The 13,228-nt window shown below is 40.1% G+C and overlaps 1 protein-coding gene across 2 annotated transcripts in view; it reads right to left on the bottom strand.

The window, feature by feature from the left end:
* Nucleotides 1–741: 741 nt before the first annotated feature.
* kcnh2b (potassium voltage-gated channel, subfamily H (eag-related), member 2b) overlaps nt 742–13,228 on the bottom strand; it is a 153,562-nt gene continuing 141,075 nt past the window's right edge. Inside the window, exons 6-16 of one of the 2 annotated variants that reach the window (XM_076971323.1) lie at nt 10,796–11,203; nt 9,186–9,576; nt 7,891–8,090; nt 7,235–7,270; nt 6,023–6,275; nt 5,371–5,564; nt 5,140–5,242; nt 4,654–4,944; nt 3,608–3,797; nt 2,667–2,856; nt 742–2,465 (exon numbers count right to left, since the gene is read on the bottom strand). In XM_076971323.1, the coding sequence (XP_076827438.1) occupies nt 2,214–2,465; nt 2,667–2,856; nt 3,608–3,797; nt 4,654–4,944; nt 5,140–5,242; nt 5,371–5,564; nt 6,023–6,275; nt 7,235–7,270; nt 7,891–8,090; nt 9,186–9,576; nt 10,796–11,203 (2,508 nt within the window). In that variant the 3' untranslated portion in view covers nt 742–2,213. The remainder of the gene's footprint in view (nt 2,466–2,666; nt 2,857–3,607; nt 3,798–4,653; nt 4,945–5,139; nt 5,243–5,370; nt 5,565–6,022; nt 6,276–7,234; nt 7,271–7,890; nt 8,091–9,185; nt 9,577–10,795; nt 11,204–13,228) is intronic. The other variant, XM_076971324.1, reaches the window with a different exon arrangement.

Genomic DNA, 13,228 nt, shown 5'->3' on the forward strand with positions numbered 1-13,228 from the left:
GTCTTCCTGCGACAATATAATAATTATGTGGACAACTTTATGGTGAACAAACAATTTGTAAGAGCAGATAAAGCAGGCAGAGATAATGAGAAGAACGATAACAAGACCAGACGTCTGTGACAGACAAATATGTGCAACACTTTCAATCACCTATTTCCCCCCATAATCATAGTTAATTAAAGATCTAAGAAGATGGTGTGGACAACTGTTGGACAAATGGTGCCAACCAGAAACCTTTACTCAATTCCTTACCATAAATATTCTCTTGCAAAATAATCTGCAATGATCTCTTGCAAAATTAAAGTAGTATTTGGTACAAACAAAACAACCAATTATATTATATGTATATATGCCTGAATTCAAACAAATTGAAATATGAAATATTCAGTTACAAATTCATAAACCTTTCACAATACTTAAATTTGTTGGTGAAAAAGGGTTAGTGTGTATAGTGCTTGTTGGTGGAGAAGTGGAACACCCCACAATAACTCCCAGAGCAAAATATGCCACTGACTGGAGAACCTTCTGTTTCTTCAGCTGGATCAAGTTGTGAAGTTTCTTTTAAAGTGTTATCCAGTGCACATTGATTGCTATTGTTCAACTTTATAATAATATCACTGCACACACATATACTCACAGACATACTCTTCTTTCTTTCCATCTCTCCACCTACATACATGTATATATATATATATATATATATATATATATATATATATATATATATATATATATATGTGTGTGTGTGTGTGTGTGTGTGTGTGTGTGTGTGAGAGAAAGACAGAGGGAGAGACAGAGGGAGAGACAGAGGAAGAGGGAGAGTTAGGGAGAGAGAGAGAGAATGAGCGCTTGGTGTTAAAAAAGCTATCACTGAAATATTGAAGTGTAGACTATACTGAAATGCAAGACTATGTATTAAATGTTTGTTCTTTTACCACGAGCATGTCAGAAGTACCCTAATTACCTTAAAATTAAGTACCACACATACTCACTTGCTTCAGGAGCCTGATTACATTTCTGGGCCAAGTATGCTAGAATAACTAGAAGAACATTACTAAAAGATTAATTACAACAACACTGGTAGTGTCCCATTTTACCACCTACCAATATTATTTTAGTTGGAATTTTATATCAATGAAGTATTTTAGCATTTTTGGTGCTTACTTTTGTGTGTTTCTGGAAGAAAATGCTGTAATTAAACACATTGGCAGTAGATTTTCTTAACATGGTTGGGGTTGGGGATTCTGGAGATAAGTATTGCTGAGGCCATCTGATTAACCAAGACGTCCTTAACATCTGAACATCTTTAACCAGTGTGAGCTAGGACATACCTTCAAACACCTTTGACATCATCCGGCATTGAACACAAACAGTCTTATTTTGCTTGGTTTTGCATATTCTTCATTTTCTCCTTCTTTCCCAGGCCACCCAGTGTCAGTGCACAGCAATTTGATATGTTCAGTAATGGCATGGCTTCAGTCACACCCCTAATTACACAATAATGCAAACCAGCCCATCCAGTGTGCAGAATGACAGGACAGAAGAGACACTTTTTTTTCTCTGTTAGGCCAGCTAACACAAAAAAGTTAAAGAACTGTTTTCTTTTTTTCTTCGGAAGCGCCGCGGACATGATATAGATAAAGATTCTGAAAAATTTCAGTGCAAGACATAATGGCTACTTATTAGTTTTCATTATTATTCATAAATGGTAATCCAGTATTGGATAACAGCAGTAAAGGGACAATTTGGACATGGGAGCTGCCCCAAGGGTGATCATTCCACTTTTTAACAAAAGCCAAAAATAGTGGAAAATGGTCAACACCCTCTCGCTGCTCCTTGTGTCCGTTTTAAATGTCAGCTTGGTAATGCGTCACCTCATCTTGAGGGCATTTAGACCACAGGTGTCAAAAAGAGCCACTGGCCTTGTGTTGAGATCAGTGGATTATGTCTTTAAGTCCTGCAGGTTGATCTGGATCATCAACAGTTTGATTCCAGCAACAGAAAAGCAGAGGACCGTCATGCACAGATGGGTGCTGTCTCCTCCCCCTGTTCACATTCTTTTCTCAGTGCAAAAAATGAGAATGAAGGACAGGGACCCCCCCATGAGATGTGCAAGAAAGAGAAAGAGTGAGAGGCAGAAGCAGAGAATTCTGGGTGCTCTGCTCAAAATCTGTGTTTCCTGCCGTCACCCTTTGGGTTCTTCTCCTCCCTCCCTAGCTCCCAGGGTTAGAGCTATGTCTCTGTGGTGTCCTTGAGTCCAGAGGGGCCTTCGGCTCCTGGAGGGAAAACCGGCGTTGGGTGTCAGGGTCTAGTGGATCTCCACAGGCACCCAGGTTGGAGATGCCCTGGAGAGGAATGTCCCCTGGGCTGAGCAAGAGAGTCTCTGTTGGATGAAGCTCCATCATGGAGCGGGACAACTCACAAGACTTAGCCTGGAATTCTTCAAAATCCTGTGTGTCCAGGATCTGGACAGAAGAGACACATGACAAGCTGACATTTGTATTCTAAGGATATTTGGGGAAATGTATTTAATTAGAAAAAAATTTTCTAGAAAAATATTTTTGATTGAGTTTAAACAAATTTCTCAAAAAGGAAATTAATACATGTGCATGCTAAACTGTGTTGTTCAGCAGTACATTATGGAGTAATCATGGAGATGATGGAACCTGTGAGATTGAGGTAAGAGTCTCGGACTCCCCAGGTGTGACAGGCTGTGCGAGTCCTGCTGCAGCCTCAGGATATGAGCACGCCTGGGGGGGGGAAGACACTGTACTGTAGGAAGGAGGTACCAGTGCCATCTGCCGCTGCAGCAACTGCATAATCGTACTGATATCTGTGGCCATACGAGTCTCCAGCCTGCAAAAAACACACACGCACGCCAATCAATCAGTTACAGATTTCAGAGAGTACGTGTAAAAAGAGCAGGAGAAGTGAAATAATTGCTGACAGTTAAATTCATTCTGCAGTGGCATAATCACAGTAGTAATTATAGATGCACACTAAACTCACATAATGAACTTACAGTTGCTCTGTGCATGAAACGTAAACATCATGGTCACCTAAACTGATTATAGATAGCAGCAATTATGTATTCAAAGTGCCAGGGTAATAGTTAAAAATGCAAGATAGTTTAAATAAGCACTTATTTTAAGGGCAGTTTGAATGAACTGTCTGATGACCTTCAGTAGCATCAACAGTACTGATTTGCATTGCAACCAGTTGCAATGATCAGATTATTATCTGACATTATCAGGGAGCAGTGCACTCAAATCCAGCTTTCAATGAGGGGGAATTCTCTCATCAAATCAGACCTACAGGCAGCTATTGATTTTTCTTTGAGTTAGTGCCATATGGAACACACCATGCTCCGGTGTAGTACAAAATATCTGTGTAAGGCTCTCAAAAGCAGAAGGTGACACACTGCTCAATGATCCAGAGTTTGCTAAAATTATCCAGGGCTTGTTGACTTTTAATAAATTAACGCCACGACCTTCAAGTACAAACTGCTTATGCACATGTCATGCTAACTTATCATGTTAGCCGCAGGCACGTTCAGGCATGCTGACGTGTGTGTGTGTGTGTGTGTGTGTGTGAGGGCCTCCCTCGCCTGTTAAGCTGTTTCTGCAGCATGTCCAGCCTGCTCTCCAGCTGACTCCGCTGCTGTCTGGAGACACTGTGCAGGGGCACGTGGAGGTGCGGCGGGGGGGAGGGAAGGTTACAGCGGGGCAACTCCTGGTACTGGCGTCCGCGGCTCTCGCCCCAGAAACTAAAGATGTTGGACACCCCTGAGAGAGCACCTGAGAGAGAGAGAGAGAGAGAGAGAGAGGAAGGGAGATACAGCCAACATATAACAATTACAAACATTTATGCAGACGTATGCAGGAATTACGGTACCTCTGTAGTGCTAACTGACACCAATTTCTTTACTGTGGAGCAAACTGTACCAAATTACCCTTTATGTACATGGTAAAAAATACTTATGGTACATATTCTTCATCTAAGAGAAATGTAATAAACAAATGAAGCCAAAGTTATGTATTATGTAAAGAACTACAGTTATGATTTATTCTTTTGAAAGTCATTTTTCACTCTTTACTCAAGGACGGTAGCAGCGATCTTTTCTGAACATTATGTAATATAATAGTCTCAGATGGAATTGCCAATGAATAGAATTGTACAGAGTTATACATTTGAAAAGCCAATTCATTTTGTTCTTACATTCAACCAGGGTGAGAGCCAGATGAAAGAGAAACCTTGATCAAAAGGTTTCACTCTCATCTGAGTACTGATTACATCTGAGGGGCCTGGTGAGAACATCTAGCCCTGGGCTGTAGAGACAGGCATGAACAGAGAAGTGGTAGGCCCCAGACTCCAAAAATCTGCCTGAAAAAAAGTGGTTTGGTGGTGGGTTAAAAGCTAGGTGAGATTTGATTGCCTTCTGATCCTGGTAGGAACCTCTGGGGGATGGCTTGTGTAGTGCATAATGTTTCCTTCATTGATCCTTTTCCTACTGTAATCCTGCATTTAGAATGTCTTAGACATGAGAGTGGCTTGCTAATAGAGACAACCATTACCCACTTAATACATTGTAGGCTTTAAGAAAACCAGACAGAGTTTAGTTTAACTCTATTTCCAAGCTTAGTTGTGTCTTACCTGACAGTGCGTTGCAGGTGTTGCTTGTCTTAGGGTCACCTTCCGCTTCAATGTTGTCATTGAAGCTCATAGAAGTGCCTTGTGCTTGAGAAAGCTCTAGCAGTGTAGTTGGAGGGGCGGGACATGTATGAACAGACTCCTCCCCCTCATCATCACTGGAGTGGGAGGAGATAGAACTGTGAGGCCCTGCCCAGTCTGGTTTTAGTCCCTGATTTGGTTTACTTCTGGTTTGTTTCCTGTTACGCCACACAGGCTTCTGGTTCTTTTTGATCTCTCCAGCATCTGCGTCATCTGATGAAGCACAAAGACAGTATGTTCATACCAAGGTAATTCACTCACATGTGTTACAGATTAGCATTACTGTTAGAAGTATTCATGCCTCATAATTATTTGCATGTATTGTAATATCACTCATCCCTTTAGGTTTGAAAAAAAAAAAAAAAGGTTCATGACTCCAGTGAGAGCTTGGGTGAACAGGGACAGTACCTTTTTCTGTTCGACGCCTGAATGAAAGCTTTCTTTTTCGTAGTTTGTTGAAGCCGATACAGTCAGAATCCTCGCTGCTTGGAGACCCAGGAATCATGTTGGTCTGAAATGACAAGATAAATGTAGTAATGGTTACATTCCACCACTGCCTGTCAAATGTGTTGTATACCAGGAGGATGAGTATGAGGGTGAGTAGGAGGTCAGCTCTATGGCTTGCAGGCAGTGACTCACATCTCTCAGGTTGAAGGTGATCTCCAGGTTGCTCCAGAAGTGATCAGAGAACTCTGGGTACATGTCCAGCACCTCCAATACATCTTCTCTGAGGATCTTGTGCAAGTCGCAGTAAGTCAGAGCTCTCACATCAGCATTTGACTTCCCTGGCCGAGCATACAGATTGATGGGCTCACCAAATATATCATTCTTTCCTGTGGAAAAAAGAGCAACAATATCAAATTGGATAGATGTTGTTATGTAAATTAAAATAAATTTCTCTGTAGTTACATGAAAAATAAATGTATTCATGTATTTCTGCTGCTGTGAATATGACTGTTGTGTACAATAAAGAAATAAAGTTTTAGAGCCAGCAGATGGCACTAGAGTAGGCAAATTCTCTCTAACGCACACACAAACACACATGCACATAAACCATGGTGTATTTCTCCACACATGGTGGTTCCTATTTCCACACAGGTTCGAAGGAGAAGACAGAAGCTTTACTCTCAATAAGTAGCACTTTAAAACCACAAAGCCTGAAGGACATCAAATGACATCATCTATCATTTTTCAAGTAGTATAGTATATGACTTAAAATTGCAAAGAAAATTAGAAATGTAGTACTTGATGCAATTACTCTAAATAGTTTCTGACTCCAAACAGAACCTACCCAGGATAGCCACTACTACATCTCCGCGTAAGATCTCGATGGATCCACGGGAGATGAAGTAGAGGGCAGTGAGGACATCGCCCTGGTGGACCAGCGTGTCACCCGGGGGGGCGTGGGTAGTCTTGAATTTCATGGCCAGGGCTCGCAGGCAGCCTTTTGTGGAGCCCTTAAACGCTTTGCAGTTCTGCAGCAGTGTGCGGTTCAGGTGCAGACAAATATCTGCCTGTAGACACTCGGGGAAGCCTTTCAGCACCTGGGCAGGTGTGTGTGTGTGTGTGTGTGGGGGGGGAGAGAGAGAGTGAGAGAAATCTGCCATGAACAACTTAGGATGTCAGCAAGGGTCATATCTAAAGACCTAAACAGGAAATCAAGACCTGATGAAATTTGGACTTGCACAGGGATCATAGAGGAGAATTCAGATCTGGATGTAAACGCAGCTAATTAACATTTTAAGATTGTTTTTCTTCTTATATATGCAACGTTACTTAACTGACTTTAGACTAATGAGAAACCTTGTCATCATCCAACATTGCGTTCTCAGACGATCAGTCACAACATCCTATTTCCATTTAATGTCTGCCTCCTAATTTTTCTCTTTTTCATCATGATGTGTCTTTCTTCCCAGGCATAAGCATTTGCCATATTTCCTCATTATTACTAATGAAACATTGAATGAGGTGGGTGGAGGAAAGGACTCAATTTCACCCAGAGCCATTTCCAAATATTATAGTACCCACCTAATCCACAACGCCCCACTGGCCCATCTCCCCTTCATAATGAGGAATATAATGAGAGAAAAGCCCAGAATAGAACACTTGATTTACCACTTTTTTCTTTACCCAAGTAAAATATTATTAAATCGCTGCATTTGGAAAAGGAAATAGTAAAACCATCAAAAGGGGAGGGAAACTGTAACTTCAAAAATTATCTCTTTCTGTTTAAGCCATGCATATAGGAAATATATTATGTTGGAAGATGATTTGATATATTTTATTAAATCTATTTAACATTGACTTTATATATATATATATTATATATTACGTTTAAAAGTAAAATTAGTGTATGCATTTATTTAAGCTTTAAATTAGTGTATGCATTTATTTAACTTATATGTGTGTACATTTTAGAACATATATATGAATGTTTGTGGGTTATTTTCATGTGAAAGAGGCATCTTCACTATAGGTTAGAATACTGGTGTATATAGTTGACCTTTTGAACTCTGGAGGATGTTTTTCCTTGTTCCCTCTGTAAAAGACATGACAGAAGATAAAGACAAAACACTTTAAGGAACATCATTCCTAAACTTCAGAGGTTCAGAGGTTTCACAACAAAGCAACACTTCTCCCAACAAAAGGACACAATGCCACATTTAAGTGAAGATCCAATTATGTAATCTCCTCAGTATTGTTACTTGTAGAGAAGATTCCCCTTTCACATGAAAACCACTTCTCACATATATATTCATACACTGAAAATATGCATATGTACGTTAAATAAAACTACCAATTTTTATATTTAATTTTATTTCCAATAAAGGAATATTAAAATATTTAATATTTACCGTCAATATAATTAAATTACATCAAAATATATTCTATTTACATTTTAGTGAGTATGAGATACTGAAAGATAAAACATGAATTGATCATGGCGTGGAGCACAAGCTGTGTTTAGAGGAGAGAGATGAAGAGTTACGTTTGTGCTGCAGAACAACTGAACTCATCAACGTACCCTAAAAACCAAAAGTAAGTGTTTGTGATTACACACACCCAAAACGTAATAACATATTTGTATAACTGTGTGTGTGCGTGCGTGTGTTTGCGTGCATGTGTGTGTGTGTGTGTGTGTGTGTGTGAGAGACTCACGGCGTTCATGTCGATGCCATTAGTGTAGGACCAGGCGTGCTGGAAGTACTCCTCCAGCCTCTGTCTGAGTGGGTTGGGGATCTGGTGGAAGCGTATGAACTCTCTCACGCGCAGCATCTGTGTGTGGTAGCGGGCCGTACCAGAGTACAGCCTCTGGATGATGGCTGACACGTTCCCAAAGATACTAGCATACATGAGGGCTGAAAAGAGAGATCACTGAATGTCAGGCTATTTGTGCTTGCTCACTGAATATATGCATGTTACAGACAGTATGCTTCGGTACATTTTGCAACTTTATTGGCATTTCCACAAATTATAATGCAGCTTTAGGGAAACTCTCTGCTGTCCAAAATGTATAGAGCACAAACAAATTATACACACAAGTAGCAACAGCTAAATTTTAATCAAACTATTTCATCTTGAAAAATGTAGGTAGATTGGTGTTGAAGCATTGATCATTTAAGGTTTATATAAGGTGAAATACAGGTCTGATATCTTTCACCAGTGCTTGAGCCATTTTCCATATTTGACTGTACTAGGATTAAGATGATGATGCTTTTTTCCTCCTGAACCTAAACTGGAATTAAAGTTTGGTAAACAACACCAGAAGCAGAAGTCCTGAGATCCTCTAATGGTAGTAAATGCACTGCAGGAGGTCTGATAAATGTAGAAGTCTGCAGTAAGTAGATGTCACATGACATAATAAATGTTCTTATAACCAGGAGAAAAGGGGAATCCCACATGAGACAAGTTCACATTTTAGCATGAGTGAAATGCAAATTCTAAAGAAGCAACCAATCATTTTCTAACTGCAAGATACTAGCGGAACAAAGCGGATGTCCTTGTGAATAACAATACACATGCAAAGCAGTGTGCACTGCCCTATCACCAGTAGTGTCCTATTGTTCTTTTTTATTTTTATTAATGGACAGAGCGAAGCTTGAAGGGAAATGAATGCATGGCCACAGATACAATGGTGTGCAGTGCATTCATATGTTTCACTTGTACAGAAAAGGTAAAATATGTAGGATTTTTAGATTACATTTATGATCCACAATGCTTCAATGTTGTACTTTAATGTCAAAGTGGAAAGCACTGGAATGTGCTGTATTTGAAATGTACTATTTCTTTTTTACTTTATCAAATCTTCCATAGGTATCTTATTCATTGAATAAAAGCACTTTGCTTTAAATTTGTTTTAAAAATGTTTCTGCATGCATATATTATCTACCATCATGGCTGAGCATTATGGATGAAGTGAAATAGTGAAAATAGTTTATATTCCTGATACTCACATCCAATTAGCATGACGCAGATGGAGAAGATCTTCTCTGAGTTGGTGTTGGGTGAGACATTGCCAAATCCCACACTGGTCAAGCTACTGAAGGTGAAGTACAGGGCCGTGACATATCTGTCCTTGATGGAGGGGCCTGAATTGGGGATCGTGTCATTGTAGGGCTTCCCCAGCTGATCCGCCAAAGTGTTGAGCCAGCCAATGGAACCATTGCGTTCTACGCTGCCAATGGCATACCAAATACAGGCCAGCCAATGAGCAATGAGGGCAAAGGTGCACATGAGAAGGAAGAGCACAGCAGCCCCATATTCCGAGTAGCGGTCCAGTTTCCGTGCCACACGGACCAGGCGCAAAAGGCGCGCTGTCTTGAGGAGACCTATTAGAGTGGTCGTCTTGAACAAAAGAAATTGACATGAGTTCAGTGGCCTGGATCACAAAAAACACAAAAAGTACTCAGGCAACAAATTACAGAAATTGCTGCAGATATTCAATTCTAAAGTAATTTCAGGCTGAAAACTGCAGTTGGGGTTGTAAGTAAAACTTTGTAGTGCACAAAATCTATAAAAGTTGGGCATCTCATGGAGTGATGGGGTAAAGCCTGTTGTCAGTTTTAGTCAGGATGAACAGAATATATACTACTGCAGAACTGCTATTATGTACATATCTGCATATCGTGTGCATCCACACACTGCAAGATTCTTACCCATTTTAGACTGTTTCGGAGTATTACTAAAAATTCCTGTTGTAAACTGTCAGCATTGCTTTCTGTTGACATACCATTGCTCTTCAACCCCTAGCAATAATCCATCTGAGAATAATACATTTTGCAGGATTATGGTTTATGAGAAATTTAAAGAATCACTCCATTATCTAAAAGAGGAAAGAGAAAGAGTGAGACTTTTGTGATTGGGGCATGTTGGCTGATTTTACCATGACTCATTTATATTCCCCTACCTCTCTGCACTCTGACAGAGCTGTGTTCATTCCTACCAATTACACCCATCTCACAAAGGCCACAATACCAACAGAGTAAATAAACAACTAAGCAATTTGAGTTTTGCCACATAGCTTAATTTATCCCCTCATTCCACAAAGAAGCCATCACAGTTAAAAATATTTAAAAGTAAAAGGCCACTGCCTTTCCTAGGCTTACTCTACTCATGTTTTAATGGTCATTACAATTATATTCATTTGAATATTACACAGAATTTTGCTGTTACAGTTTTGCTGTTGCTTTCATCTGATTTTTATTTGCTTATAGTTCAAATGAAAGCATATTTTTTATTTATAAATTGAAAATTTTAACTTTATCCTGCAGCACCATACTTTTTATTGAGAATACAGCCTCCTAAGAGAAACTTTCTTGTATTTTGAGCTGATCATAAAATAAAAAATAAACTATGGTTTGTCATTAATTAACCTTTAAATTACTTTTGCACTTTATTATTTAAAAATAAATATTTCATTTGAATACATTTACTTGCTTATTTTTGCCTGTTATTGCATTACATCTTAATTTATTCAATTATTATATATTTTTAATGTATTTATTTGGAGACCATTTAGGCGAAAATGGGTGGGGTTTCCACGACTGCCCCGCCCTGCTCTCACCTCCTCGCCGTTGTTGTATATGAGCAGGTCGAAGGGGATGGCGGCCACCATGTCGATGAGGAACCAGCCTTTGAAGTAGTGCACGGCGATGCGCAGTGGGTGACTCACTACCTCATCGTTGGCGTTGACGTAAGTCGTGCGGAAGTTGATGAGGATGTCGATGATGAACATGATGTCCACGATGAGATCGACTACGCAGAGCGGGCAGCAGTAGCTGCAGCTGGGCAGGCCACTGTCCTCCAGGAAGGCGGCGGAATAGGGAGTGACGATGGCCGTGTAGATGACCAGCAGCAGGATGAGCCAGTCCCACACGGCCTTGAAGGGGCTGTAGTGCAGTACCGTCCACTTGTGGATCCGCGGCGCCTGCAGCTTGTATTCGGGCAGGACATCGGCGCCTAACGACAGTACCTGTGGCAACGGAAATCAGAGAGGCTTGTGTGTTCAACCACGGACACAACATGGCGCTAATGTGCAAGGCATCCAGATCAGACCAGCAGATCAGCTAATGTCATTCGGCCCCGATTGTTGTTGACTTGGAAAGCCTTTTTTGTTTTTAAATTAACTTTGCATTACACAGCCCACATAGTTTGAAATATACATGATAGTCTGTTGGTTGAAGTCTTTGTACACTTTGTACACAGACAAACTTGATCGTCATATTCACTGCTACATTTTGAAAGCATGGCGGCCCCTATCTTACACTGTTTATGCCTCAGTAAAATCATGAATTATCTGACAACACTGAATGGAAAGTTACTGATACACAGAAAAGGAGTAGGATGAGTGGTGTAAAAACACAGGGCTGCTCCTGTTTCCATTGATGAACTCCTGAATGTGCTGTGGTATGATTATTTCCAACCACTGACCACAATGTCTTCTGAGCAGAGAAGAGAAAGTTGGGTTTAGGAAGACTGTTAATGCAACTTTATCACTGGAAGCCCTATTCAAAATAATGTCTCCACTTTAGTCCCAGACTAACAACAGACTGACAATGTTTTTTTCCCCCATCTGAACGGGTATATCAGCATACCCGATACACACATATCTTCAACTATGTGTATTTGCAATGAAAGATTTTTCACATAACACATGTACACACGAAAATATTTGTTTATATGTTTAATTACAGACATAATTTTACACTTTTAAACACACACGTACATAAATCCTCTAAATCCTCACAAATCTAATCTTAGAGGAGCATCATACACCTTTTTATGGCACCCCAGTGCCTCAGTTGTAAGCCCACATATGAACATTTTAACAAGCTATTGGTGATGTGCACTTTGAGGTTTCCTGCAGGAATATAGTGTAGACAGACAGTGAGGAGAGCAGAGTGGACCAGGAGCCAGGCCTCCAGAGACTACCTCCCCTCTGTATCAGCAACACCTTCTTCACCACCGAGCACCTCCACAGCAGCTCTCTATACCAACCCCGACTTCACATGCTCCCAGAGATCTACATACACAGTTCCTCTTTCCGCACCCTGCCCCGTCCTGTAAATTACACAACTTCCTGGCCTCCACACTCCACAAAACTCTCCCCCACAACAACCACTCCCACTCTTAACACCATGGTAATCTGGCAACGCACTAGAGTTTAGCAAATGTGAACAGACATATCTTATGCAAGAGAATTACACAGCAATTTAGCATAAAAAACATTACAGCTTATATCTATTTTCAGTGATGCCTTGAAGTGTATCTCAAGCATTCCCCTGGCTGTGTTCCAGAGCAGGATCAATCAAAAACTCTACCACTGATGCTTGCTCAGAATGCACCAAGTGTCTCATACGTTTAATATTCTACCAATGTCTGCAACATCTTCAATCAAGTCAGCTCTATCCCTAGATACACCCTTTAAAACCTCCCATTCCATAAAGATGCACTGAATTGCCATCTTCTTTAATCTTCAGTTAAGTAAGCATGCATAGGAACCCTGCAGTGCCTTAGCAAAGTGACTGAAAGAAGTTCAGCTCAACGCACACAGAGCTTTCATACATCCAGCACTTCAAAGACAAAAGAAAATATCCATGGTGCTTTCATGAGTATACTTATTCGAAAACTTAATATTTATTATTGGGTCATAACATAATTAAGCTAATAGCCTAACTTAGTATGCTTAATGCAGTATTTGGAGCTATACCCCTGCTCATACATATACATATACATATACATATAAGAAAAATGTTCAAGAATATTTCAACCCAATCCATTTATGCAATGCACTGATTTTCAAGAGTCAAAAAATACAATTTGCTATGCTACCATGCATAGCAAACTATGTTGATATGGCAGATTTTTTTCAGTTAGGATTTTTCAAACTTCAGTTTTGTCAATCCAGCTTCTATTTAGAGTGCAGATGTCAGTTAACATGAGATTGAGAGCTGGTGATGTTTTATACATAAAATACAGCTAGGCTATGATGCAGTTA

This window comes from Brachyhypopomus gauderio, chromosome 13 (assembly GCF_052324685.1).
Source record: "Brachyhypopomus gauderio isolate BG-103 chromosome 13, BGAUD_0.2, whole genome shotgun sequence".
Lineage (NCBI taxonomy): Eukaryota > Metazoa > Chordata > Actinopteri > Gymnotiformes > Hypopomidae > Brachyhypopomus > Brachyhypopomus gauderio.